The following is a 26,896-nucleotide window of genomic DNA, read 5'->3' on the forward strand; positions in this document are numbered from 1 at the left end:
AATGCTGAAACAGATTAGAATTACTTCGACTTTCTAAGCATCTGGGTAGTTCTTGTATAATCAGGAATGTTTTTTCAGTTGGCAGGGAGTTCCAGAGTGCAGGCAGTGCCACACTAAATGAGATCAAGTTCTTACCAATGGGGAAGGGGCACCTGTAGTAGCGCCAATTCTTCTGCAGCTGGCCTTTTTGAAGTTTTACAACAGGGACCTTTAAAAAAATAATCAAAGATTAGGGAAATGGGAAAAGAGTTAAAAGCAAGGCTGTAGGTGACTTGGGAACGGGAGGTGGGTTTGGTGCAGTGATTAGTGTTGTACTAGGACCTGGGAGAGACTGGGCTTCAAATCTCCCCACTTGGCCCCCCATGAAGCTCACTGGGCGACCTTGGGCCATTCACTGCCTCTTAGCCTAACCTACCTCTCAGGGCTGTTGCGAGGATAGAGCCACCTTGAGCTCCTTGAAGGACAGGTGGAATAGAAATGCAGTAAATAAACAAGCTGTTGAAAGAAGGGGTGCTGTGAGACCCTTGAATCAGTCAGAGGGGGGAAGTCCTCCTATTTAAATAGGGAAATGGGATTCTTTGAGATTGCATAAAAGGGAGATGAAGTGGGTGATATAGGACAAGAAAGGTGTGTGTAGAAGAGGAATGGTTTAGAAGTCCTCTGAAGAGTGTAGGTTGAGGAAGCTTGTGGTATGTAGTCCACCTACTTAAACTACTAAGAGTCACATCCATTGTTCCACCTCTTTTTTTCCTCTGGCCATGCCCATAACTGGCATGCAGCTCCCAGAAGGTTATCCAGAAGGCGAAGCAAATGTTCTCCGCCCCTAACATATGTGGTTAATGTGTTGGAATACATTTAAGACTGTAAGAATAGCCTGCTGAGTCAGACTGAAGGCCCATTCCGTTCAACATCCTGTTCTTACAGTGACCAACCAGATGCCTCTGGGAAGCCTGAAAGGAGGACCTGGGAGTTTCATTGCAGTGAAACCTCGGTTTTCAAACGTAATCCGTTCCAGAAGTCTGTTCAATTTCCAAAATGTTTGAAAACCAAGGATCAAAGGGCTGGCAGCAAAATCCTCTGAAAAAATGAAGAAATGCGCCTCGGAAGCCATTCAACTTCTGAGGCGCGTTCGAAAACAGAAGCATTCACTTCTGGGTTTTTTGCGTTCAACTTGTGTTTCACATTCGGCAGCCGAGATGTTCGAAAACCAAGGTTTGACTGTACTAGGTTCAAAGGAATAATCTTATGAATATTTATTGCTGAGGGCACATCAGTAATTGGGCAGGGGGGTTGTGACTTTCATGCCTTGCTTGGGGTCTTCCTGGAAGTATGCTGGAAATGGAGTGCTGGGGCAGAGGAATCCATGGTCAAAAAGCACTGCTCTTGTTCTTGGAAGCTTCTGTCCAACACTGTTACCCAGCTGATAGGAAGGAATCTATCAATTCTTCTTCCCACCCGCAGCCCCATGCTCTCCCCATCCTCAGACATGCTCTGGAGGGTTGGGGAACCCATTAGTTTAGTTACACCATTGGATACAACCCCAAGGGTTCTACTGAAATAGATCTTGCTGTTTTAGGTTTTTGAAATTGTGGCATTGTGGCCATTCTTTTTAGCCACCTTTCCAAAAATTTGTTTTTAAACATTAACATTTGTTAATGATTAAAAAGGAATTGCTGCTCATTACCTTCTTTATGGGATAATACAGTGGACGCTTGGGTTGTGAACATGATCCATGCGGGATGCACGTTCGCAACCCACAGCGGTGCGTCTGTGTACACGCGGGTTGTGATTTGGCGCTTCTGTGCATGCGCAAAGTGCAATTTACCTCTTCTGCACATGTGCGACCGCCAAAACCCTGAAGTAACCCCTTCCGGTACTTCTGGGTTTCGGCGCATTCGTAACCTGAAAAAACGCAACCTGAAGCGTCTGTAACCCGAGTTATGACTGTAGTTATAGTATTTAAATACCTTTGTCTGTTCCTTTGCCAGTCTTCCGATAATAGTAAAAATCCTAAATCCTCTTTGCCACCTTAAAAAACCTTGGCTTTTAAGGTTGACTTTAAGGAACTGGGAGAATTTCAAAAGCCCAAGCACACCCCTTCTGATAATGTGCTTGAAAGAAGGATACATTTTAAAAGCCTGATTTTAAGAAACTACCTGTCTTGAGTATTTTTGTGCAATGGGCTCAGATGCAAAATAATGCATGCAGAGTAGAGATTATAACATAGTGTTATAAAAGGCATTGGGCAATTCTAATGATTTGTATTATTTTCCATACAGGCATCACTGTGGACAGTCTTTGTGACTGAGAATGGAACCCCAACGAAATTGATTTTTTTCCACCCCATCTCTCTTCCTAGGAAGTGGGGCTCCCCTCATCTCCTTGTATTGGGCAAGTAAAAGCAACACGTTTATGAAAATATGCCTCCAAAATTCAAGCGCCACCTCAATGATGATGATGTTACTGGGTCAGTGAAAAGTGAGAGGGTAAGTGCTTGAGGGCAATGGCTTTCTTTGCATGTTTTAAATGTGCGGGTTAGAATGGCCTCACCAGTCAAATCCATCTGTAGAATAATTGCTTTTAAGTCACTGAGGGTGAAGTTATATGGTGCTATTATGTCATGGTCTAGCTCTTGTTAGTACATGGATGGGAAGCTGCATGATAGTCCCATGTAAATTACTCTTAGTTTTCCTAGAGAAGAATAAAGGTAAAGGTACCCCTGCCTGTACGGGCCAGTCGTGACCGACTCTGGGGTTGCATGCTCATCTCGCTTAAGAGGCCGTGAGCCAGCGCCGTCCGAAGACACTTCTGGGTCACGTGGCCAGCGTGACGAAGCTGCTCTGGCAAGCCAGCACCAGCGCAGCGCACGGAAACGCCGTTTACCTTCCTGCTATAAAGCGGTACCTATTTATCTACTTGCACTTAGGGGTGCTTTCGAGCTGCTAGGTGGGCAGGAGCTGGGACCGAACGACGGGAGCTCACCCCGCCGCGGGGATTCAAACCGCCGACCGTGCGATCGGCAAGTCCTAGGCACTGAGGTTTTACCCACAGCGCCACCCGCGTCCCCCCTAGAGAAGAATAGGCTATAGTATAAAAAGATAAGATGGTAAACATGCCTGATGGACTTGAAAACTTTTTTCTTGCAAGTCACCAAAATTATGGTGATGGTTTCATTGTGCAACTGCCTATGGAGTTTGGACTGGTCTAATAAACATTCCAGAATATATCATTGATTCATGTACATTTAAGGATATATACTTAGACGATTATTTGCCAATATCTTTACAATATGGATTTTTCTCTCCATATTATAGAACAGGTTTTCTTCAGCTAACTTTTACTTGGAGTAGACAAAGGCTCCTTGCTGCTAATACTTCTCTGGCCTGTTTGGTCTGACCTGACTTTTCTTTTTGGTGTGATGTGTCTTCCAAGGAGCAGGGGGTGTAACCTAACAGTAGCTCCTATTCCTGTAAATGATGTATGAGACCAATGCATGCTTACTGAACTGAATGTTTTTTTTCTTAATGCTGATAAGTTGCTTACATTTTGCATTTCCTGGGTTTTAAATTGTTTTATATTTTACGTTTGCTGTAAGCAACCAACTTAAAAGAAACTTATAGCTACTTTAAATAATAAGTTCTCTTACCTCTTGGGGTAGCAATCTTGAAGAGAAAGAAAGCTTGTGGGTATAACTGGAGTTTGAGGAGGGAATGGACTGGTAGCACACAGTTTCATTAGCATAACAGTTAGCAGCTGTGTTCATCAGGGAGTAGGCCTGTTCTTCAACCATCATCAGCTTCATGAACTATTTCTATTGCAGTCGATGTGAAGGTGTTCAGCTGCCAATACTTAACTGGTCATTTCGCCAGTATGCCAGTGCTCAGTACTATCAGACTTTGTCCAGGAACAGTTTTCTGTGACATATTTTACCGCAGGTAGCAGGAAAATACAAATGGAGAGCAGGGAAAATCCCCTGTGGAAAGAGCTTTTCGAGCCCTCTGCTCTGCTACCTGGCCCCAGGGCCCTTATGCAACCTTCCCAGAGACCAGTAAGAAGCTATTTATTAGTATTATTAAATTTGTATTCCGCCCTATACCTGCAGGTCTGAGGGCAGTTCACAGGATATATGATATAAAAGCACAGAATACATATTCAAAAAACAAGAACAACCCAATAACGCCCTACCCCCCATTTCAAAAGAGCATTGAATGTCAGTCAACCAAAGGCCTGGTTAAAGAAGAATGTTTTTGCCTAGCACCTAGAGGTGTATAATGAAGGCGCCAGGCAAACCTCCTTGTGGACATCATTCCACAAATGGGGAGCTACTGCAGAAAAAGCCCTTGCTCATGTTGCCACCTTCCAACCTCCCATGGAGGAGGCACACAAAGAAGGGCCTCAGAAGATGATCTCAGGGTCTGGGTAGGATCATATGGAAGGATGTATTGTGGTCCTGAGCCATCTAAGGCTTTATAGGTCAGAACCAGCACTTTGAATTGGGTCCAGAAACTAATTGGTAGCCAGTACAGTTGGACCAGGATTGGTGTAATATGCTCAAACCGTCTTGCCCTGGTGAGCACCCTGGCCACTGAATTCTGCGCTAACTGAAGTTTACAAACAATCTTCAGAGGCATCCCCACATAATCTAACCTAAAGATTACCAGAGCATAGGCAGCAGTATCCAGATAAGGGCGTAGCTGGATGACCAGCCAAAGCTGTTGGAAGGCACTCCAGGCCACTGAGGCCACCTGAGCCTCGAGCAACAGAAAAGGATCTAAGCTATGAGAACCCCCAAGCTACGAACCTGCTCCTTCAGAGGAAGTGTAACCCCATCAAGAGCTGGCAGCCTTCCAGCCCATCCGGTCTAGGGAACCACCCACTAACAGTGCCTCAGCCTGATCTGGATTGAGTTTAAGTTTGTTGGCTCTCATCCAGTCCATTATCAAGGCAAGACACCGGTCTAGCATTTCCACTGCCTCACCCACAGATGTAAAGGAGAAGTGGGGCTGAGTGTCATCAGCATTCTGCTGACAATGCACTCCAAATCTCCGAATAACCCCACCCAGTGGTTTCCTGTAGATGTTGAACAGCATAGGGGATAGGATTGAGCCCTGAGGAACTCCACGTTGAAGGTTCCACAGGGCTGACCCTCAGGGAACGACCACTCAAGTAGGCCCAGAACCACTGCAAAGCGGTCCAACCCATCTCTAACTCAGACAGCTGCTCCAGAAGGATACTATGGTCAGTGATATCAAAAGCCGCTGAGAGGTTGAGGAGAATTAACAGGGACACATTTCCCCTGTCTCTGTCTTGACAGAGGTCATCATACAGGGTGACCAAAACAGTTTCTGTGCCAAAACCGGGCCTAAACCCCAATTGAAATAGATCTAGAAAATGAGTTTCTTCCGAAAGCGCCTGGATCTGGTCTACGACCACCCACCCTAGAGTCTTGCCTAGGAAAGGGAGATTAGCCTCAACAGAAAGTGATTTGACCATGACAAGGGACTAATGTCACTGTCCCCCACTTTCAAATCACCCTCTTCCTGCCTAGTTGAGAAAGCAAGGTCCAGAATATAGCCTGCCATGTGTGTTGGGTGTCAGGCTGCCAGAAAAGCCCCTCCATCTGTTGTCCAACACGTAAACAGAATCCGGCACAGTGCTTGCAAACTTCATTGCTCAGTAATCAGGACGTCAGTACCTGGCACATCCGTTGCAGAAGCTAAAGTTCTGTCCCCTCCCCCTTATTTATACCTCCCTCCGTGCATTTTTTTGCTGTGATTCAGTGTTTCTTAATTGTTCTAGCCTTAACCCTTCTTTCCTGCACTGAGAGTGGGGGAGAGGAAGGAGCGGAATCAGGGCTGCATTGCAGAGCAGGAGACACAGCCCCTGCTCCTCTCTCAGCGTCTGTGGCTACCTCAAGCCTCTCCCCTTCATCCTCACCCTCTGCAGATGATGCCTCCCTGTCCCACCAGTCTGAACTTGATTCAAAGTCCCCTTCCCCCTCAGGTGCCTTCTGGACTACTGGCTGCCACCATTCTTCCTCGTCCAGCCAGTCCCTGACATCAGTGACAAGTTGGGACAGCCCCATGGCTGTCACGGCGGCCATGATGTCCTGAGCTGCCCCAGAGCCAGTTGCCTCGGCATGGATGTTAAAGTCCCCCAGCAGCTCTGTCAGCTCAGACAGGGACACTGCTGGGCAGTGAGGCAGGCAGTAAACTAGGAGCACACACTCTTGATTCCCCTCTGACTGGACAGAGCCTGGAGACAGAGATACAGTGAGGGGGGGGGAAAGTATTTGATCCCCTGCTAAATTTGCCCGTTTGCCCTCTGAAGAAGAAATGACCAGTCCATAATTTTAATGGTAGGTTTATTGTAGCTGTGAGAGACAGAATAACAACAGGAAAAACCCCAGAAACCCAGAAGACAAAAGTCAGCGATTGATGTGCATTATAAGGAGTGAAATAAGTATTTGATCCCTTTGCAAAAGATGACTTAGTACTTGGTGGCAAAACCCTTGTTGGCAATGACAGAGGTCTGATGTTTCTTGTAGGTGGCCACCAGGTTTGCACACATCTCAGGAGGTATTTTGTCCTCCTTCTCTTTGCAGATCCTCTCCAAGTCAGTAAGATTTCGAGGCTGATGTTTAGCTACTTGAACCTTCAGCTCCCTCCACAAATTTTTGATGGGATTGAGGTCTGGAGACTGGCTAGGCCACTCCAGGACCTTAATGTGCTGCTTCTTCAGCCACTCCTTTGTTGCCTTGGCCTGTGCCATGTGCCCCTTACCTGGCCTGCCCCATCTCCTATGCCATACCTTCTGCTACCCTGAACCACTGTTATTGGACTGCCCCTTGTGCTCTCCCCCTAGGCACATCCCCCAAAGCACCCTTACAAAACCAATTAAAAACAAAAACAATGTAAAATTATTAAAACAATTAACAGCCGTTTTAAAACAGTGTTCTCTGCTGGGCAGTCCTTTTGTAGTCTGTCTTGCCATGCCCTATGCCCGATGGAGTGAGGCAGGAGCAGGACGCTCAGATTCTCCATGGCAGGTTTTCCTGGCTCTTTGTTTGTTTGTTTATTGCCACCTGTCATGTAAAGTTGCAGTTGCATAAGTATAATATATAAGTATAATATAATATTATTAGTATAATAAGTGTAAGATGCAAGTTACCTGTCGTAGCTTTGTTAAAATTATGAAGTAGACACACTGGTGGGCATGTTAGGTTTTTGCAGAGTGAGGCGTGAGGGCCAGAGTCTCACTTCTCTGTGGTTTCAAGCCTATGGAAAGCTGTTTGTGTGATAGGACTTTTTTTTTTATGAAATTTTTATTGGTTTTACAAAATTTTAAAAAGCAAACAAACACTTAAAAAGACAAACATACATGTATAATTTCATAGCATATTTTCATAAACCTCTTTTCTAGGACTTCCCCATACCCCCCTTTCTGCATCCCAATGTCCATAATTTTATAGCAACTCCCAATTGTTACTTTCCAACCTCTGTCATCTTAGTCATCTCTATATTCTGACCTTATATCACTGTATCCCTTTGTTTCTGAGAACCACAACACTTTAACATTCATTAAGTTTATAATAGTCCTTAAGATAACTTTTGAATTTTCTCCATTCTTCTTCCACCGTCTCTTTTCCTTGGTCACGGATTCTGCCTGTCATCTCGGCCAATGTCATATAGTCCATCACTTTCATCTGCCATTCTTCCAGAGTGGGTAGATCTTGTGTCTTCCAATACTTTGGTGTGATAGGACTTTTTGTGGCAGTGCCCCTTTTAGATATACTCTCTTGGTTTTCCAGATCAAATTGATTCTCTCTTGTCTTCATGATTCCCAGGGTAGGTTTCTGCTGCCAACCTCTGGAAAGTTTAAGGCAAGCATTTTACACATGGCTCTATATTTAGAATGATACAGAGAAGTGGATAAGCAAATACTTGAACTAGCCCTGTGAAGGGTCTCTGTGCCTCTTTGTGTCCTCCTTTCCCATGCTTTTGAGTCAAGATCATATTTAGATGAAACTGATGTCCCCAAGCCTATAAATATTCTTATACATAATTAGCAAATGGATGCTCCAGGACTATATTCCCAAGTATAAGATAGAACACTGTGAAGAAGGCTCAGTTTTAGGAGGTTGACTTGGTGGCTATCTTGAGCACAATTTTGTCTTTTTTGGGGATGAGGACATAAGAATGCTGATCCCTCCTTGCATTGAATAGGAGAACATGGGTGTCTGTGAGGTACTTCATTGAGATGTGTGACTGCTGAGCAATCTTCCATTTTTCAGAAGTGCTTGTTTCCTTTATGAATCATGGATTTGTAGTTAAATTTTCTTTTCATTTGGACTCCAGAGAACTTAAAGCAGAACTGATGTGCTGATTGCAGCTAACAAGATGCATCTCAAGAAAGACCTAGCCGCCTTCTAGCTTTGAAAGTGGACACGAAGGACTTGTATTCCTTGTTGAGTTTATCTATCTTTTATGTTTGCAGAGGAACCTCCTAGAGGAAGATTCAGATGAAGAGGAGGACTTTTTCTTGTAAGTATCTCTAGGACTGAAGCAGGGATACCTGAACAACCTTTGGGGAGGATCTCTTAATGCTTGCTCTTCCCTTCTCCGGTATGGGGCCCCACCTCTGTTGTGTATAGCACTGGCCTTGCCAATGTAACATGATACCATATCAGGTGTTCATCTTCAAAGCAAGGTGAAGTATTGCAAGATTCACTGGAACCCTTGCCAACAGCACCTCCTGTGAACTTTGCAGTGTAAGATTGAGGACTCGCCTTGCCGGCCCCTTCCTTCAGCCTTGAGGGCTGTACTAGTCTTCTTGAAGTACTTTTGCCATCAATGTATTGTGTAACAGGCATAGGCAAACTTAGCCCTCCAGATGTTTTGGAACTACAACTCCTATCATCCCTGACCACTGGTCCTGTTAGCTAGGGATGATGGGAGTTGCAGTCCCAAAACATCTGGAGGGCCAAGTTTGCCTATGCCTGGTGTAATACTTTAAGCCTCCAAATATCTCCCTGTTAATCAGCCATGTGATGCCGCTCATTCACTCAAGTAGATGAATAGCAACTGTGTCCTCAGGTTGGATCTGTTAATAAGTTTGTGTTATGTCTTTCCAGGAGAGGGCCATCAGGTCCAAGGTTTGGACCCAAGAATGACAAGATCAGGCAGTAAGTATTTTGTGGCATTTGAAAATGGGTCTTTCCTTGGCTTGTGTTTCTTTTTCATATAAAATTGCCGCAGTCTTAGTTAAGGTTTTTGCAGCATTTGTGTTGAATCTAGTACTGTAGTTGTTTCCAAAGCACTAAGACCTTTTGCCATAGACCAGTAAACATCATTGCTATGTTTTGATTTTTCTGTACTGTGGGCTAAATGATCCATCTTCCACCATGTTGACAGCCTAGAGATTTGTAAGACCTCCTGGAGAGCAGAAATAGGTTCAAAGCCACTGAGCAAATTGGAAGCAATTAAAACTTGGCTAGTAATCACCAACTGTACCAAAACAATAGGAAAGAGGACAAACTTGGACACCTTCCAGGAGCAATTTGTACTAAGAGGCTTAAGCTCTAGCTTTGACATCCTTATCCAATGGTTCCCTGGAGGAGGAGGAGGCAACCCCCTTCTTCACTCAGATACCAGTTCAGTTCAATTTACTTGCTTAAAACCCATGGTGACCCTGCATATACCCCACATTCCAGCACAGAAGCATTAATCCTAAAGAAATGGATCACCTCAGTTTATTAGTGTTGGCTTTCAGGACAAGAACTTTGGAGGCAGCTCATCATAGCAATTGACTGTGGGTTGGAAACTTGTATCCTATGATTTTATTAGGATGGGCAAACCTGTGCACTTGTCTGTTTTGTGTCCATCTCTCTGAAATTTTACTGCACCATGCGCAATTCTTTCTTTTCTTTCATCATTCATTACATATATCACCAAAAGAAAAGCGATGTGTGTGTCTTGATGTATCTGAATATGTTCTGAAGCGCTAAAGTTCATCTTCTGTTGTTCAAAAGCATTCTTCTTGGAGGTTCAATTCAAAGAGTGTCTACCCCAGAAGCGTTTGTGGAATAGTGTTCCATTCAAAGGCAGATCACATGCAAACTGGATAGGATTGTAGGTAGGAATCCTTGCTGCAGTTGAAATAAGGGAGCATCTGTCCTGCTCTGTTCTCTCTGTTAAAAGTTGTGTGCTGTTATAGGCAAGAGGTGAGGCACCTGCTCAGTCTGCAAAGGGGGACTGGGGTAGAGCAGAAGCACACACACACAAAAAACCCCAACAGCTATACTCTCCCAGAACTACTGCAGGCAGCTATGCAAATAGTAATAGTAAGGTTTAGAAAGAATGTCATTTTCCCAGCAATGGTTGCAGTTTGAATACTGGGACTATGTGATTTCCTATCAGTTGAAACATTCATTTGGAGAGGAACGAATAATAGGTGCTCATGTCTTAGACTACAAAAAGCCTTTAAAAGAACTCAAAATTAGTGCTCATTTATGGGGAGGGATAACGATTATTATTGTAGTCTCTAGAACTGATTAATAGAGGCTGACTATTTACTGGGGGAAGCTGTGTATGAGTTTATTCCTTGCAGACACAGTAAAGTGATCCACCCTGGATTGAAATACCAATATAAAATGGCAGATGATAGAAAGTTGGAAAGAAACTGTAGAACAGTTTTGAAAGTCTGTAATTGGAATGTTTGGAGAGCTTAAAGTTGAGGACAGCATTTCTTTCCAGCTTGACTTTTGGTATGCCTTTAAATTCTTTCTTGGAATTGTCTGCTAAGTCAGGGCAGCCAGTGAGGAAATTGCTCACTTCCTGAGGTTCTATTAGCTCTGTATTTAGGTCTGGGGTCTTGCGACTACCTGATAACCATGTCATCATGCTCCTCTTCTCTGGGGCACAGAGGCAAGCAGCTTTTATGTCTGCAAATTCTAGGCTTGAAATCTGTTGGGGTGTGAAGTTCATGGCCATCCACCTTCTTACGCAAGAAATGGCTATGATATGTTGAAAGTTTGCCACAACTGAGACCCTGACCACTGTTCCTTGAGAAGTGTAGTTCTTATGTTCTTCAAACTGAGGGCATTTTGTTGACCATTCTGTTTCTAACAGCCATCTAAGTGCTTATGGAAACTCGCAAAGAAAAAGCCATCCCCATTTTTAGGTCCCAACGTTTGGTACAGAAATATATAGCCTCTGGACAGAGTTGCTATCTAGTTATTGTGGCGAATACCAGTTGATAGATTATTCTCCATGAATTTGCCTAATCACTTTCTAAGCACATCTGTGCTAGTGGCCTTCAACACACATTGTGGTAACGAATTTAGTTAGTTATGAACTATAGAACATTTTTCAGGTTTTTTTCCTGTGGTGCTAACTTGTTGATTGTTCTTGTGATCAGTGGTAGTTGAAAGCAAACTGGGCACCTTTGTTTTTTCTTTAAGTGCAATGGATGTCCAAGCTTTGGCTCTTGAGCAGTTCATGTCAGACACAGTGTTAGAAACTGATATATGAAAGCTAGGAGCTAAAGGGCACCTTAAACCTAGGTTATGGACGCAACAACGGAATGTCTAGACGTGCTTTTTTATAACAAGAGTACAAAGCTGAAAATGAATGAACTGCAGCTAAATATTATGTTCCATTTTTCACATGGTCTAGTCCTTCCTCTGTCCATCCCCCAATATTCTTAAGAGGGTCTTTTCTACAGAGAGTAGCTGAAAAAGGTCCTCCTTTCCTTCCACTTTGCAGTTTTAATCTGAAATCTTAGGCACAGTACTGCACCCAGAGCTCAAACTGCTCATGCTAATCAAACTCCCTGTCGCAAAATGCACCTAGAACAATGGGGAGTTTTGAACACTGGCCAGACATTAAGAAAGTAGCCCTTTGTACTCATAGCAAGTGGTAGAGAGAGACCTTTTCACACACTTCTCTCTGCCATATGCTGGTGTCAATGCGTTCTAGGAGAGCAAGGAGGCAGCAGTGCAATCCAGAGTTGAGTATGCCAGGGTAGACTGTGGAATGAGATGGATTAAGTGATTTTGCCATATGAAGTAATAACCCCTCCTGCACACTTATGCTGTAGCAAATGGGGTGCAGGTTGCATGGATCTGGGTGGCTTGCTTAAGGTAGCTGTCCTTTACATTGGAAACACTGTAGTCAACCTGGTAGGAATATTTTTCCTGCATGTTCCTGTGAAGGGGAGGAAATCTTGGTGTATCATCAGAAGGGCAGCAACTCAAGTACACAAATCGTTATTAATTTGATTAAGGGGCCAGTGACCTTGCTTGTTGGTATTGCTTGTCTGAGACTTGTTTTTACTGAAACCAACACTTTGGAGACAAGGCTGTCAGGGGGAGGTGATCAGGGTGAGGTGAACAGTCATAAGATTCTCTTGTTTTACTTGCATTCCTGTGTGAAATTAACTTAGAAAACTGGCAGACAACAGAGCCATGAGTAAAATGGAACAGAAACCAGTTATGACTACCCCTAAACACACTTCTGTTAGGAGAGCAAAGTAATTTTAATGATTTTTTAAAATGATGTGATCTAAAGCTGTGTTTAGACAGTACTGACAAAAGTGTGTGTGCAAATATAGTTGTGGAGACCATCCAGGAACCAAACACTATCCCATCTGTGTCCTTTAGAGTAGGCATAGGCAAACTCGGCCCTCCAGATGTTTTGGGACTGCAACTCCCATCATCCCTAGCTAACAGGACCAGTGGTCAGGGATGGTGGGAGTTGTAGTCCCAAAACATCTGGAGGGCTGAGTTTGCCTATTCCTGCTTTAGAGCAATGTTCCCCAACCAGGGGCCACATGGCCCCCTGGCCCCCACCCCGGATATTCCAAAATGCGTAAATGGGAGGGAAGTGAGAAGTGAAGAAAAAAAATCATTTTTAAAAATCCTGATTGGCTGGCTATCCGCTTGGCCAGTCACTCTTTTTTGCCACGGGCATTTACTTGGAGCAGTCCTGGTTTTTTTTCGATGGGAGAGGGTTTGTTGAGGCTCCCGCTTTGACCAGTAGAGCCTGCTATCCAGAACCCCCAGGTCAGGTAAGTGTGGTGGTGGGGTGGCAATGGGTAGGGCTGGGCGAGCCGGAGCTGCTTGTTGCTGCCACCATTGCTGGGCCGGGCAGAGTCATCTGGTGCTGCTGACTTGCATCTAGTAAATAATTGTCCACTCAGAAGAAAGCTGCCCTGAGTTCAGTGGGCCTTACTCCCAGGTAAGCGTGAGTGGGACTATAGTGTTTTATTTAGGCAGCCAGGGCCACTTGCTTTCTTTGAGTGGTTTGGGTACCTTGGTTTACGAACTGAATCCATTCCGGAAGTCCGTTCTTAAACCGAAACCATTCTTAACCATTCTTAAACCGAGGCACTAACGAGGCTTCCTGCCGCTGGTGCCCTTCCACCATTCAGAATCCGTTCTTAGACTGAGGTAAGGTTCTCAAACTGGGACACTTTTTCCGGTTTTGCAGAGTTCGTAAACTGAATCATTCTTAAACAGGACTGTTCTTAAACCGAGCTACCACTGTAGAGACTACCTTGGAGGAGGTCCAGGTTTTAGGAATGGGGCCCCCTTTTGTGATGTTGTTGAATAGGCATCATCAGGGATTCCTTGAATTTCTTATAGAATTCTGCTGTGAAGCTGGCTGGGCTTTTAGTGGTTTCAGGTTTTTGAGGACCGTATCTATTTCCTCCAGGGTGATAGGACTGTCCAGGAATTCCTGTTCCTCATCAGTTAAGGTTGGAAAGGTCAGTTCAGCTAGGAATTTTCTGATTTCCTGTTCAGGTGGGTTGCAGGAGGTGTATAGGTCAGTGTAAAATTCAACAAATTCTGAGGTTATTTCTTTGGAGAAGATTATGTTGCTGTCTTTTTTGGTGATGCAGTTTATTCTTGTTTTGAGTGATTTCCCCCCGTACTTGTAGAAGCATTGTTTTGAGTATGGAATGTTGATCATTGTTTTGTTGATTTCTAGTGAGTCTAGTTCCTTCCTTTTTTGTTCTATAAGTTTAAGGAGTTTTTCAGCTCCTGTTCGTTTGTAGTGTGATGAGAGTGCTGTGATGTCCTGTTCTATTTTGCTAATTTTTGAGGAGGTTTATTTTTTAAGGGATGCTTTCTCTTTTATGCAAGCTCCTCTGGTGACTGCTTTCATTGTGTCCCAAAGGAGGGGTTTTTTTTTGTACAGTGGTACCTTGGTTTACAAACAGCCTGGTTTGCATATGTTTTGGGTTACAAACATGTCAAACCTGGAAGTGTATGTCCCGGTTTGCAAACTTTTTTTGGATTACAACCTCCCCCCCCCTTTTTTTTTGATTATGAGCAAAAAAATTTTGGAGGCCCCATTGGCAAAAGCGCGCCTTGGGTTACAACCTGTTTTAGTTTACAAACGGGCCTCCGGAATGGATTATGGTTGTAAACCAAGTTACTACTGTATTGTCTACATCATTTTCTTTGCAGTGTTTTGGAGAGTCTTTGTGAGACTCTCTAATTAGTTTGTTTGTGCTTAGGATGGGACTGAATACCATGAGGGGGTAGTTCACATTTCTTCTGCGATTTTAATCCTACCTATGTTCGTTGATTCAATCAAGGGTATCAGACCTTGTGTAAGCAGAATGCTATCTAGTCTGGATACTGTGCCATCGCTCCCGGACTGGAATGTGTTGCTGGTGTCTCTGAGGTTTTCTTTGCTCCATATGTCATAGGGACCTCTGTTTTTAAGCATTTTTAGCAATTTGTAAGAGTTCTTAATTATTTGGGGTTTCCTTCCGTGGAAGGTTGCCCATGGGGTTGTAGGGTGGTTGTCTTTCAGGTATATGCCTCTCATATTTAGGCTGAAGTTACTTCCCAGAATTGCTTCCCCTTCAGAGAAGGAGAGGAACTAGTTTAGTGTTTTCTGGATGAACTCTGGTTGTTTTGAGTTTGGGGCATATATGGAGCCAATGGTCTGTTTAGTTTTGCCACTCAGTGTCCCTTTAGTGAAAATGAATCTGCCTCTTTAGCACTGTCGTGCCTTTGAAGTTCAGGCCTCTACTAAGTATTGTGGCTGCTCCATGGGCCTTTCCTGAGCCAGGTACAACCCATTGTTGACTGAAGTGGGGTTTGCTCAGGAGTTTGCTTCCTTTGGGTGGATTGTGTATTTCTTGTAGGAAGGCAATGTGTGGTTTCATGGTGTTTACATATGAGGTGATGCATTTTCTTTTGATAGGGTTTCCCAATCCATCATTCTGCTTATCTGCTGTATAGGATCATTCCCTGCCAACCCGTGTGGGTTGTCCTGAGTCTGTCACCTTATGTTGTCTATCAAACTTAAGTTGCGCTGACATAAGGTGTGATGGGTGGGGGAAGAGGGGGTTTAGAATTAGATTTGGGTTAAAGAGTGGGGAGTGGATTACAGAAAGTAGCCTATATGTAGTTATATAGGTGTTTATTTGGGGTATCCAGGATAATCTGGCCTTCAGCCGGTTGGTCCTGAGTCTCAGCTGGCATGGAGGACCTTGTTTGGGAACAGTCTGTCCTCCCAGTCATTTCGGATAGGGAGTGGTCAATGAGATGGTGTTAAGCACATTTGTGACTCCTGTGTTGGGTATAAGGTTTATAAGTAGTGTTGTCAGTGTTACTAACAACATTATTGGTTTGCTGGGGTAGGGATATGGGCATTGGCACACTCTGGCGCCACCATTATGCTGGTTGTGTGTCAGATTTTATCCTCTTTGTTGATTGTTTTATTGAGGTTGGGGGTATTGTTTTAGTTGGTATGGGTTTCTTTCTTCGTTTTCCTTTTCTTTTACATGCTTATTTTATTTGTGTGTATCTTCTGGACGACAAGTCCAATGATATCACAGTGGCCGTGGCAAAGTTTATTTCAGTAGTCATACGAATCAAAGATCAACATACCCATGACTAAACAAATAACGCCTCGGTCTCCCTCCCCTGGGGGTTTGTCTGTATGAATCTGTTTTTTGTTGTTTTTGTTTTTGTCTTTTAAATATATATTTAATACTATAACATAGTATAATAAAGACAATTTTCAGTGATGGTGCTGCGCTTAAACTGGAGTCCACAGTAGCCACATGTTCCCGTTTTTGTATCTTTGTCCAAGTTTATATACACTTTAGGGTGTCCCAGAGCTCTGCTGCCACCATCGCAGGATATCACTCTGGTTTCAACTTAACTCACAGGCTGCTGAGCGATCAAATCTATTGCAAAGCTTTCATTCACCTCTTTCTGTCGACCAGAAAACCGAGCCCGCCTGTAGTCAGTTTCCTCAAAAACCTGTCCCGTATGCATCACTTTCTCGCCAGTCGGGGATGTCCCCGTGCCATAGCTTCTCCAAAAGGTGGGTCGCAGGGAGGGGAGAGCTGTGACGCCCCATGCCAAAGCCAAGCCTGCCTGGGACGCTCCTCCCAAGGACACAAACAGACCCGCCATTTCGGTGACAGTGGTGAAGGAGGAAACAAGGTCAGAAAAAGGTTCGGAAACGCGACTTTAGAGGAAGAGTGGCTACAAGTGTAACAAGAGCAGGAAGTGAGGATTGTCCATCATATCAAGACTGCAAAACCACAATAACTTCTTTGTTTCCATCTTAGCCCCATGCTCACAGTAGTCCTCAGACAAGGCAAAGGAAATGACTTCTTGACATGTGCTCCATGTACATAGCTGTTGAAGGACAAGGATCAAAGCGGACGACTGCCCCAGACCTGTATTTCTCCTCCCACTGCCCTGCAACCTCTTAGGCTCTTTCCCCAATCTTCCAACTTAAGGCTTGACAGCCTGTCATAACAACTTTAGTGTAATTGGGGCACTGGAGATTAATTGTAATCCTAATTAACAGGGTGTACATCCATTTCCTTTGTTTGGTCTAATCACTGCTGGGGGTGAGAGAATAAATGGCTTTGCAATTTGGCTTCCATTGAAATGAAGTCACTTGGAATGCTGCAACCCTAAACAGTGGCACATTTTGGCCTAGTTGCCACAAGAGTGATAAACTATGCCAAACCACTTCCTTAAAAATGTTTTTCAAAACCCCTGCTCATAGTAAACATATTAAGGCTAAGCTAGGCATGCCCAGGTTGTTGGGTTTTTTTTTAAAAGGAGGAGCATTCTATCATGTGAGCTTCCACCTGCAGTCTGAAGTGAATCTGGATGATTTATAGGTTGACCATCTCCATGAGGAAAACTAGGTCATCATTTAATAGGACATATAAGACTACAACTAGCATTTCTGTATTGCAGGAATTGGGGACCTGTGGTCCTCCTGGTGCTCTTGGTCTGCAGGACCCCTTGTCCCTGACCTCTAGCCACACTGGCTGGGGCTGATGGGAATTTGAGTCCAACAACATCTGGAAGGGCCACAAGTTCCGCATCCCTGATGCTGCCTTCTGCCTAAGCACTGCAGAAGCCGTAGACTTCATAATAATGAGTGGGTAGCAATTTGAGACATGGTACAAAAGGAAAAAAGTAAATGACTGGCAGAATTCGAGATCTGAGCGAAGAAACAATGGAGGAGGACTGGAAAAAATTTAAGGACTATTTGCAAAAATATTATAAGTTGTTTGAATGTTAAGATTGTGCACGATTAAGAAACGTTATGCTTCTGCAATTTATTTAAGTAAATGATAAAGTAAGTATTGATGGAAAAAAACAACGAGACAAATTAGAAACAAAATATTATGTTTATTAAGAGTGTTAAAACTAAATTACAAATTTTCGAAATTGGTAACATAATAAATTTAAAGGTATAATAAGATGGGAAACAAGATAACAAATTGCTGAACTGGCTAGAATAATGAATGCAATGCTGAGAGGATGTGAGGAGGTCCAAAAGCGAACTGTCGAAGGACGTTATGAAAGTTTCTTAACTTTTTCTTCTTTTTTTATTTTTCTTCATATATAAAAAATGTTTCTTGCTTGTGCTATGTAAACAAATCTGTTAACCTATGGAAAGAAACGCAATAAAAAATTTTATAAAAAAAAAAAAAACAAAAGGAAAAAAGGAGTGGGGAGGGAAGAAGTAAGAAAGAGCAAGGGGAGTGGACCTTCCTAACTCCCTAAGATGCAAGTAGGTTCAAAGCATATAATCTTTCCAACACCCCTGTAAAGTAGGTCGCTATTATCATTCCCTTTATTTCCTCTACTTACTCATGATGGCTAAATGATTGACGGAACACTTTTTGAGAGCAGTATGCAAGTCAAGGCTGCCATTGCCTCATTACTGTTACTTCGTGTTATTTAGACTGCACAGCCAGTCCCTGGCTTAGGGCAGATAACAAAAACAACACCCACTCCCAAAAAAATCATAGATATTTCCCTTTTCTAGCTAAACCTTTGGTATGTAATTAGCTGAAAAATTGAGATTGCTTTGGCTTCTCTTTAAAAGGCTACTCTTATTAAAGAGCTGTTTGTATTGGAGAAAAATCTGGTACTGTGTGGGGTTTCCAGGATTAGAACAAGCTATGAACTGAAGTTTAGATTCAAAGTCAGGGCCCCAAGCTTTCTGAGAGAGTGGGAAACAAAACAAAGACCTTCCCCCCCCCCCTTATCTCAAAGAAGAAAGAAATTAGGAACTGCAAGATACACATTCTCCCCTTCTCTCCCTGGTCACTTTCCTCCCTTTACCTGTTTTTTCCTTCAAAAGATTTTTCCTCCTGGTCACTCTCCTTTCTCCTTGACTTGTTTTTGACACCTGCTAAAAATGTTTTTGTTCCAGCAAAACCTACCCAGGCATGTAATTTTAGCAAGTAAAGCATTTTTAACATTATTGCTTTCATTTTAAATTTTAAATGTTTTAATAACTTGTTTGCTAGTTTCATTTTTTAATTGGTATTTTTTAAAATGTTTTACACACACACACACACACACAGTGTGTGTGACTGGTAGGAATACATCCATTTCCCACAATTCTGTGTCTCATTTTGTTTGAAAGCTGCCTGTTCTTCATGTACTAGGTGGGTATGAATGCAAAGCGGGGGTGGGGTGGAGAGTGTGTGTGTTCTCAATGACTTTGATGCCACAACTTTCTCAAGTTTTCATTTAAAATTGTGTTGCAATTTTTCTGGAATTCTTCAGTGTGGTAGAGCTTCCAGTAACTCTTAAATTCAGAATGTAGTATGACCCAAAGCCATGTTATAAAGTCTGTGAGGATATAAATGTGGCATAAAAATGACAGCCAATGTAGTGTACTTTTGGTTTTGAGACCAATATTTTGATGTATCCTCTATTCATGTTTACTTAGAAGTTTCACAGTCAATTAAATGAGATGTATCGTAAAGTTTGCATGCATAAGACTGCTACTTTCAATTCAAGTCTTGCCTTAGCCATTACTTCCTGGGTAGCCTTGGGCAACCGAGTTCTTGAAAAAAATATTTGGAAAACCACACATGAACACTTCATTCTTAAGAAAATCATAATTTTTAAAGCCCATTCAAATCTTTACATATGCTACTTTGCATTTGAATCCAATAATCAACTGCATTTGCTACCACTTGTGACAAATCATTGGGTAATATGATTCTTCCTCCACACCCTGCTCTGTTTTCCAGTGTCCAAAACCAGGTTGATGAAGTTATTGATGTCATGCAAGAAAACATCACCAAGGTGATAGAAAGAGGAGAACGACTAGATGACTTGCAGGATAAGTCAGGTAGGAATAGTTGGGCCTCTTTTTTCCCTTGCAGCCTCAGAAGAGAGTCCTCAAGAGTACTAAATCCAGTGTGTTGTGAGCTCTGTGCAGAGTCTGAGAATATCCCAAACATGATCACCTATGAGTGTTTGCTTTCCCCCCTATGCCAGGAGTTGCTTAACATTTTGGATTTTTGAGGGAGTGCTGTGGGTGCCAATCCCTCTTGAGAGAAGAGAGAAAGAGTATGCATACATGCTGCACTTTTTCCAGGGATCTGAGAAAACGTTGGATCCAGTAGAATTAATCTGACCCATGAAAAGAAGTGGGAGAGACCTGCTATCTGCTCTTCTAGGGAGAAGGTAGCAGCCACTTCATGACAGTTTGTGTGTGACTCAGGTGCTTTGTTGGTGCCAGGGAAGGATATCAAGGGTCTCATTGTGCCCGTGGGCACCACGTTGGCATCCCCTGCCTAGAACACAAACCTGAAAGACTCCTAAAATGTTCTGGCAACTAGAGATTTAAAAGGTTCTTGCTGTCCTGCATACAGAATCCATCCTTACCAAAAATATTTCTAAAGCATTCAATCTTAGAATAATTAATTATACAAAATAAGTACATTTCTTTTCCTTAGTCTTTATAATTATATTCCTAATATTGAATTTAGTTTCTTTTGTATGTACACACAGTCCCAATATATATATTTACTTACTAATGCAATAGTCCTTTTTAGATGTAACATAAATAAGTTTCAATCTTGTTCATTCCCATACCACTGTTCTCTGGCACAGCCATGAGATGGAAATCAAAAGCTTCTGCTTTTATAATAACCAGAGTTCCTTGTTACTACCAAACTCAGGAAAGCTGTAGTGGGTTAAACTATGCTTAGTCTAAACAAGCCAGGATTGAACTATAGTTCTATAATTTTAATCTAACCAGTTTCCCCAAGTTCAGATAAAACACAGAACCCTGGTTAGTTTTAAAAGGTTTTGGCTCTCCTCATGGCTCCACTGGGGGGGGGGTGGAGTACATAAGCCCAAAGCACATTCACATGGCATTAAGTGATGGGTGAGGAAACTTTTCCAGCTGGCAAACTAAATCCCAGCCTTTCTCACCCACCCGTGGGCCATTTTGCCATTGGGTGACAAGTTCAAAGGGCCCTGCTGTCAGTGCTTATCAAATGGCTTTCACTGGGTGCTAGTGCCTTTGAAGATGCACTTTTAACACCAAACAGTTGCTTGGTGCTGATAGTGCACCTTTAACGGTTCTTGCTGCTGGTGAGCCCTGCTTGCAAATGAACAATTGCTCTCTCATTTTGACTTCCTTTGCAGCCATGTCCTAACTTGTCCCACACCTGATATTTCATATTACATTAGGTAGGAGGCATGTGGAAGTAGTTTGGGGGAAAATAGCCTTGTAAGCCAAACTAGTTTACTATTGCATCTTAACTCACCCAGTGTGTGGTTTAAATCTTAATAGCAAACTACCTGGCTGCCCTTTGTGAATGTTTTGAAAGTTCCCAAGCGCTGCTGTCATTTTTACCTCACAATGTTACTGTCTTAATGATGTGGTGGATGTGGTCTATAGGAGAGCCCACCCGCCCATCAGGATGTGCATTATGTCACTTGAGTGAGGTTCCCAGCCTTGTTTCATCCCATTGCTTACTCTTGTTAACTGTGGGTCTTTCCCACTGCATCCATGGGGAAGATAAAGAGGCAGGTCCTGTACACAGGCCCTCTTGTGTGATCAGAATCTGCCTAGTTATGCAGAGATAGAGGCTTGCATATCCTGGCTTGGATGTACATCAGAGGACCATTTCCTGTCCCTTCGTAGCAGAGCGCTGTAGGCTAGATAACTTGTATCAGTTGTACTTCTGCCACTTTTATGTTTGCTTCTTCCTGCACAGTATGGGCTCATTTGTTAATGAACATGTTGTATTACAATTTCCAAACACAGAAAACTTAAGTAATTATGTGGGTGGAAGGGGAGTCTTAAATCAATTTGTATGAACCACAATGTTGGCTGCATTCCTAATGTTCTTCTTTTAGAAACAAATCACATGGATTTCACTGTACCTCTGCAAGAATACCTGATCATTACCTCTTTGCATATGCTTGCATGTATAAATACAGACATGCATGCTAGGATGGAAAGCTTTCTCACTTGTATTGCAGCAGGTTCAGTTCATGAGGGAGCCAATGTCGCGTTGTGGTTAGAGTGTTGGCCTAGGATCTGGGAGACGAAAGGGATCAAATCTCCACTTGGCCGTTAAGCTCACTGGGTAACCTTGGGCCAGTCACTGCCTCTCAGCCTAACCTGCCTCACAGGGTTGTCAAAGGGATTAGGTGAGGAGGGGGACATCATTGAGCTTCTTGGAGGAAAAGGTGGGATATGAATGTGATGAATAATAAAAAATAAATGTTCTCTTTCTGGCACAGAGAGCTTATCTGACAATGCAACAGCTTTTAGCAGCCGATCCAAACAGCTCCGACGGCAAATGTGGTGGCGAGGCTGCAAGGTGAGGTCCCAGAGAGGAATTAATTTGTTGACTTTTTTAAAAAGCAGACCTATTAAGGTCACAAGGGCAGAGTTAACGTGTGTGAACATGAAGTGTATAGACAATATTGGGAATTGAGTGCTAACACTTTCCCCCACACTGCAGTTAAGAATGGGCTGTGTTTGCCACAGGAGGCCAGATTCTTTCTTCCATCCTTTTTCCTAAGTAATCAGATTAGATCAGACATGTTCAACTGGTCGACCACGATCGACTGGTTGATCACCAGAGTGATCCTGGTTGATTGCAGGATTAAATAAAGTGGGCAAGGAATGTCGCCGCAGGGAAGGCTGGGCTGGGCGGCAAGCGCAAGGAATGTTGTCTGGCCCAGCCTTCACTGCTGCAAGGGTAGCCCCGCTGCTGGATCCCTCCGCAGCCGCTGGGAAGGCAGGGTTGGGTGCTGTTTCTTGCTTGCTGCCCGGCCTTCACTGCTGCAGTGGTGGCCCCAGCACTGGGTCCTGCAGGGAAGGCCAGGCCAGGTAACGTTCCTTGCGCTTGCCGCTCAGCCCGGCCTTCACCCTGACGCTGGGTTCCTCCGACACCGCTGGAAAGGCCAGGCAGCAAACACAAGGAATGTCACTTGCCCCCCCCCCGCACTGAGTCCCGCTGCCACTGGGAAGGTCGGAACAGGCAGCAAGCGCAAAGAATGTCACCCACTGGGTCTTCGTGGCGGCAGGGGGGGAAGGAGGGAGGGCAGGCATTATTGGGATCTGCGTGGCTCCCTTTGCCTCCACCTTCCACACACCACACCGCGCAAGATCCTCGTCCCTCCAATGACAACGGGTAGATTATTGCCAGTTTTTTTATACTTTATACTTTTATACTTTATACTTTTTTATACTTTTTTATACTTTATTTCTTGGGAGTTGGACGTGCCTGGAACAGATCAATGTAGGTTGGTACCTATGGGGAAATGTGTGGGTCTGGGTGCACACTCTGAAGACTGGTGTTTTTACTCCAGTAAAAAAGTTTGATGAGCTTCATGGCTGAATGACCTCCAAATTCTTTACCCACTCTGCTACAGTGTCCACGTTATGCCCGTATTTTGAAAATGTGGATGGAAGACATGACTGGAGGCATTTTGAGTTGTTCAGCTGATTCTGCAATCTTTCACCATTATTGGGAAGAAAGGAGTCATACTAGCTTGGTTTAAATAAGTCTCTGTAGGCAATAAGGAAGTAATGTCTTGGCTTGGCTTGTGTTTCCTTCTGCAGATGAAGGTAATTGTGGCTTTGGTTGCTGTTGGTGTCCTGCTAGTGATTATTGGTAAGTGCTTTCTGAAGTTCTTTGTTGTAAAAATTCTGTGAAGTGGCAAGATGTAGAACAAATAGACATCCTTGAATTGCAGCCTTAAGAGAAATCATACTGTCAGGCTTTGGGAACTCGGCTTCCTCCTCCCCTTCAGCCTAGGATAAGCAGCACAAAGCAAAAAGAGTCACTTACCATTTAAAGCATGGGTAGGCAAACTAAGGCCCGGGGGCCAGATCCGGCCCAATCGCCTTCTAAATCCGGCCCACAGACGGTCCAGGAATCAGCATGTTTTTACATGAGTAGAAGGTGTCCTTTTATTTAAAATGCATCTCTGGGTTATTTGTGGGGCATAGGAATTCGTTCACCCCCCCCAAAAAAATAGTCCGGCCCCCAACAAGGTCTGAGGGACAGTGGACCGGCCCCCTGCTGAAAAAGTTTGCTGACCCCTGATTTAAAGAGGCTTTAATCACCGCAGCAAAAGAACAGAGCAGCCATTCTCGGAATGAAGGTGTTCCCAATTAACGTTTCCACCCACTTCCCCCCATGTCATTTCCACACCACTGTGCTTTTTGTGTAGCCAACTTTTCTGCTCTACGTGACCTTGGACTGATAGGCTGGAGATAGTCTGTTAGCTCTCTCTCTTCCAGTTCTTCTTCACCCCAGCTTTTGTCTTCAGAACTATGCCCCTCTGCAAACCACTGTTCCAAATCTATATTGCTCCACTGCTTCTGGGCAGCTTCAGGATCCTGGTCAGGAGCAGGGGGAGGGAGAGGCTCCCACCATTCCTCATCAGAGCAGAACTCCTCAGCCTGGTCTCTGACACATACACTACTTCAGGTCTTCTTGCTTGGGCTAATGGATGCCGTACTATTGAGTTGTTAGCTTAGGAGTTGCCCAGAATATTGCCATTAACTTTTGAGTGCCCCTAGTACTAGAGGATTGTGGGATTGAAATAGCTTTAATGTTTGTGGGTCCTTGTTAAGAAGAAATCAATATAATCTAACCAAAATTGAGCATTTCTAAGATTGATTTTAATTGGAGAGATTTAAACAGGAACTCAGTAATTCTTTATAGTTTAGAACATGGTGGCAATTCCTTTGTCACAAGAGTGTTGTACTTTATGCACACCTATAGGAAAACTTGAAAGTGTTGTTGGTGTGATGGAGATTGGGAGCTAGCTCCCTGTCTGTGGGAGGATAAAGGAATGGATAGACTAGGTAGGATGGCTTTCTGTTGTTTATGAATCCAAAACGTGGAAGACTCAAAACATAATTCGACATGGGACTCTATGCATTTTCCAATTAGGGATGAGTTGATTTTACCATCTCAAGAATGGGAGCCAAGTTCAAGTCCTGAAGATAGGACATTATTTTCCATCTCAGCACAATGTGAAAAAAGCAATCACCAGATTCTGGAAGTTGGTGGTGCTTTTGGATACCAGAAAACCTCCATAAGAAAATGGAAGTCTTTCCCAAATGATAGCAAAAAGAAACACAAACTTTGCAAAGAAAATGCAACCTAAGAAGAAGCAATGCAAAAAAACTACGGTAATTTGAGGAGCATATTGCAGGAAGGCATTCTGAAGAACTGAGACAAATTATGCTGATTAGCAAATTATCAGCAAATTAAAAATTAACACTGGCTGGTATCAAACTGAGAAATTGCTCAATCTTCTAAAAATATGCATGTGTCTTTGTATCCAAGGACTGGAAGGTGGCCAGTGTAACCATTTTGAAGAAGGATCCAGGGAAAGGATGAAGGGAATTGCAGCTTAACCCTGCAGCCTGACTTTGAGGCAGGTTTGCTACTGAGGTGCACAACGAGAGTAGGGCCAGGAGTTGTCCCATTCATGACATTCCAGAAGCCAGATACATTTGGTGTCTGTGCACGCAGTAAACATAGCTTTCCCAAAAGATCAGCCACACACTGTCAAGGGAGTTTCTTGCTTCCTGCTCACATGTACTTGAAGGGTGTGAGTTGGAAGACATGCCTGCTCTTCTTAAAAGTGGGATAACTGAGAGATGATATTCGTGGAAAATCCCATCTGCTTTGACTCGAGGATTGGAAAGAGATGGAAACAGGATGTTCAGTAAAGCAATTTTGACGGGAAATAAACTTTTCCCCTTCCAGACTCCAGCTGAGATGGTAAGAATTTTTCCTTTCAAGGGAATAGATAATGTTCTTAAAAACCGAGCCTATTATGAAAACTTTATATTACTGCAAAAATAGTTGCCCTGTCCACTTAGTTGTCCTATCCCAGTTGGATCACTATTTGGGAAATGCATATGTTGTGCCAAAACTTAGGGGCGTGGGCTTTGAATGCTGAGGAATACCAGGGATTGTGTTAACGTAGCTAGCCATGTTATTTATTTATTTATTTATTCAGTCAGTCAGTCAGTCAGTCACTTTATTTTTATCTTTATTTATTAAATGTCTAAACCACCCTTCAGCTGAGGATCACAGGGGGATTTACAATATAAAAAACATAAAAATACATAACATATTAAGAAACAATTAAAAAATAAAGGCTGGGATAAGAGGAATGATTTTGCCTGGTGCCTAGAGATATGTAACAAAGGCACCACATAAGCAACCTTGGGGAGAGCATTTCACAAATGGGGAGCCACTGCAGAAAAGGCCCTCCTCTTATGGAGGCTCTTGAAGAAGGGCAGGGTCCAGGGCAGAATCAGCCATATGTACAAAGCATTGCAGTAATCCAGCCTAGAGGTGACCAGAGCATAGATAACAGAAGTTAGGCTATCCCTGTCCAGATAGGGGCGCAGCTGGACCACCAGCTGAAGCTGATGCAAGGCACTCTGTGCCTCTGAGGCCAAATGAACCTCAAGTGACCGCAAGGAATCCAGAAGTTTCCCCAAGCTACATCCTGCTCCTTCAGAGGGAGTGAACCCGTCTCAAGAGGAGGCATCCTCCCATACACCCGGTCTTGGGAACCGTCCACTAAGAGTGTTTCAGTCTTACTTGGATTGAGCTTCAGTTCATTGGCCCTCATCCAGTCCATTACTGAGGTAAGACCACAGTCTAGCACATCCACTGCTACATCTGCAGGTGTAAAGGAGTAGAGCTGAGTGTCATCAACATATTGTTGACAGTGTACTCCAAAACTCTGGATGACCCCATTCAGCGGTTTCATGTAGGTGTTAGACAGCATGGGGGATAAAACCAAGCCCTGAGGAACCCCACAGGGCCCAAGCATCACCCTCTGGACATGTCCCTACAAGTAGGACCGGAAACACCGTAAAGTGGTGCCACCCACCCATAACTTGGACCTCCGCTCCATGTGCAATGGTACTGAAGGTCACTGAGAGGTCAGGGAGAATTAGCAAGGACACAGCTCCCCACCCCCACCCTCAAGTCCGCCCTGATTCTGTGCTGAGTACCCCCTGCTGGGTGAGACCAAAGCCCCTTTCTCACCCACCCAGGCGCCAGTGATAACATTTGT

The 26,896-nt window shown here is 43.7% G+C and overlaps 1 protein-coding gene across 2 annotated transcripts in view; it reads left to right on the plus strand.

Annotated features, from left to right (window-relative positions):
* The window catches only part of VAMP4 (vesicle associated membrane protein 4), a 28,444-nt gene that overhangs the window by 605 nt on the left and 943 nt on the right, over positions 1 to 26,896 (plus strand). The window contains exons 2-7 of one of the 2 annotated variants that reach the window (XM_081195652.1): positions 2,360 to 2,486; positions 8,497 to 8,543; positions 9,134 to 9,184; positions 19,555 to 19,655; positions 22,070 to 22,149; positions 23,400 to 23,451. In XM_081195652.1, coding sequence (XP_081051778.1) covers positions 2,421 to 2,486; positions 8,497 to 8,543; positions 9,134 to 9,184; positions 19,555 to 19,655; positions 22,070 to 22,149; positions 23,400 to 23,451 — 397 coding nt within the window. In that variant the 5' untranslated portion in view covers positions 2,360 to 2,420. Of the gene's footprint in view, positions 1 to 2,279; positions 2,487 to 8,496; positions 8,544 to 9,133; positions 9,185 to 19,554; positions 19,656 to 22,069; positions 22,150 to 23,399; positions 23,452 to 26,896 lie in introns of both variants that reach the window. The other variant, XM_081195651.1, reaches the window with a different exon arrangement.

Source organism: Podarcis bocagei (genome assembly GCF_964188305.1).
Source record: "Podarcis bocagei genome assembly, chromosome: 5".
Classification (NCBI taxonomy): domain Eukaryota; kingdom Metazoa; phylum Chordata; class Lepidosauria; order Squamata; family Lacertidae; genus Podarcis; species Podarcis bocagei.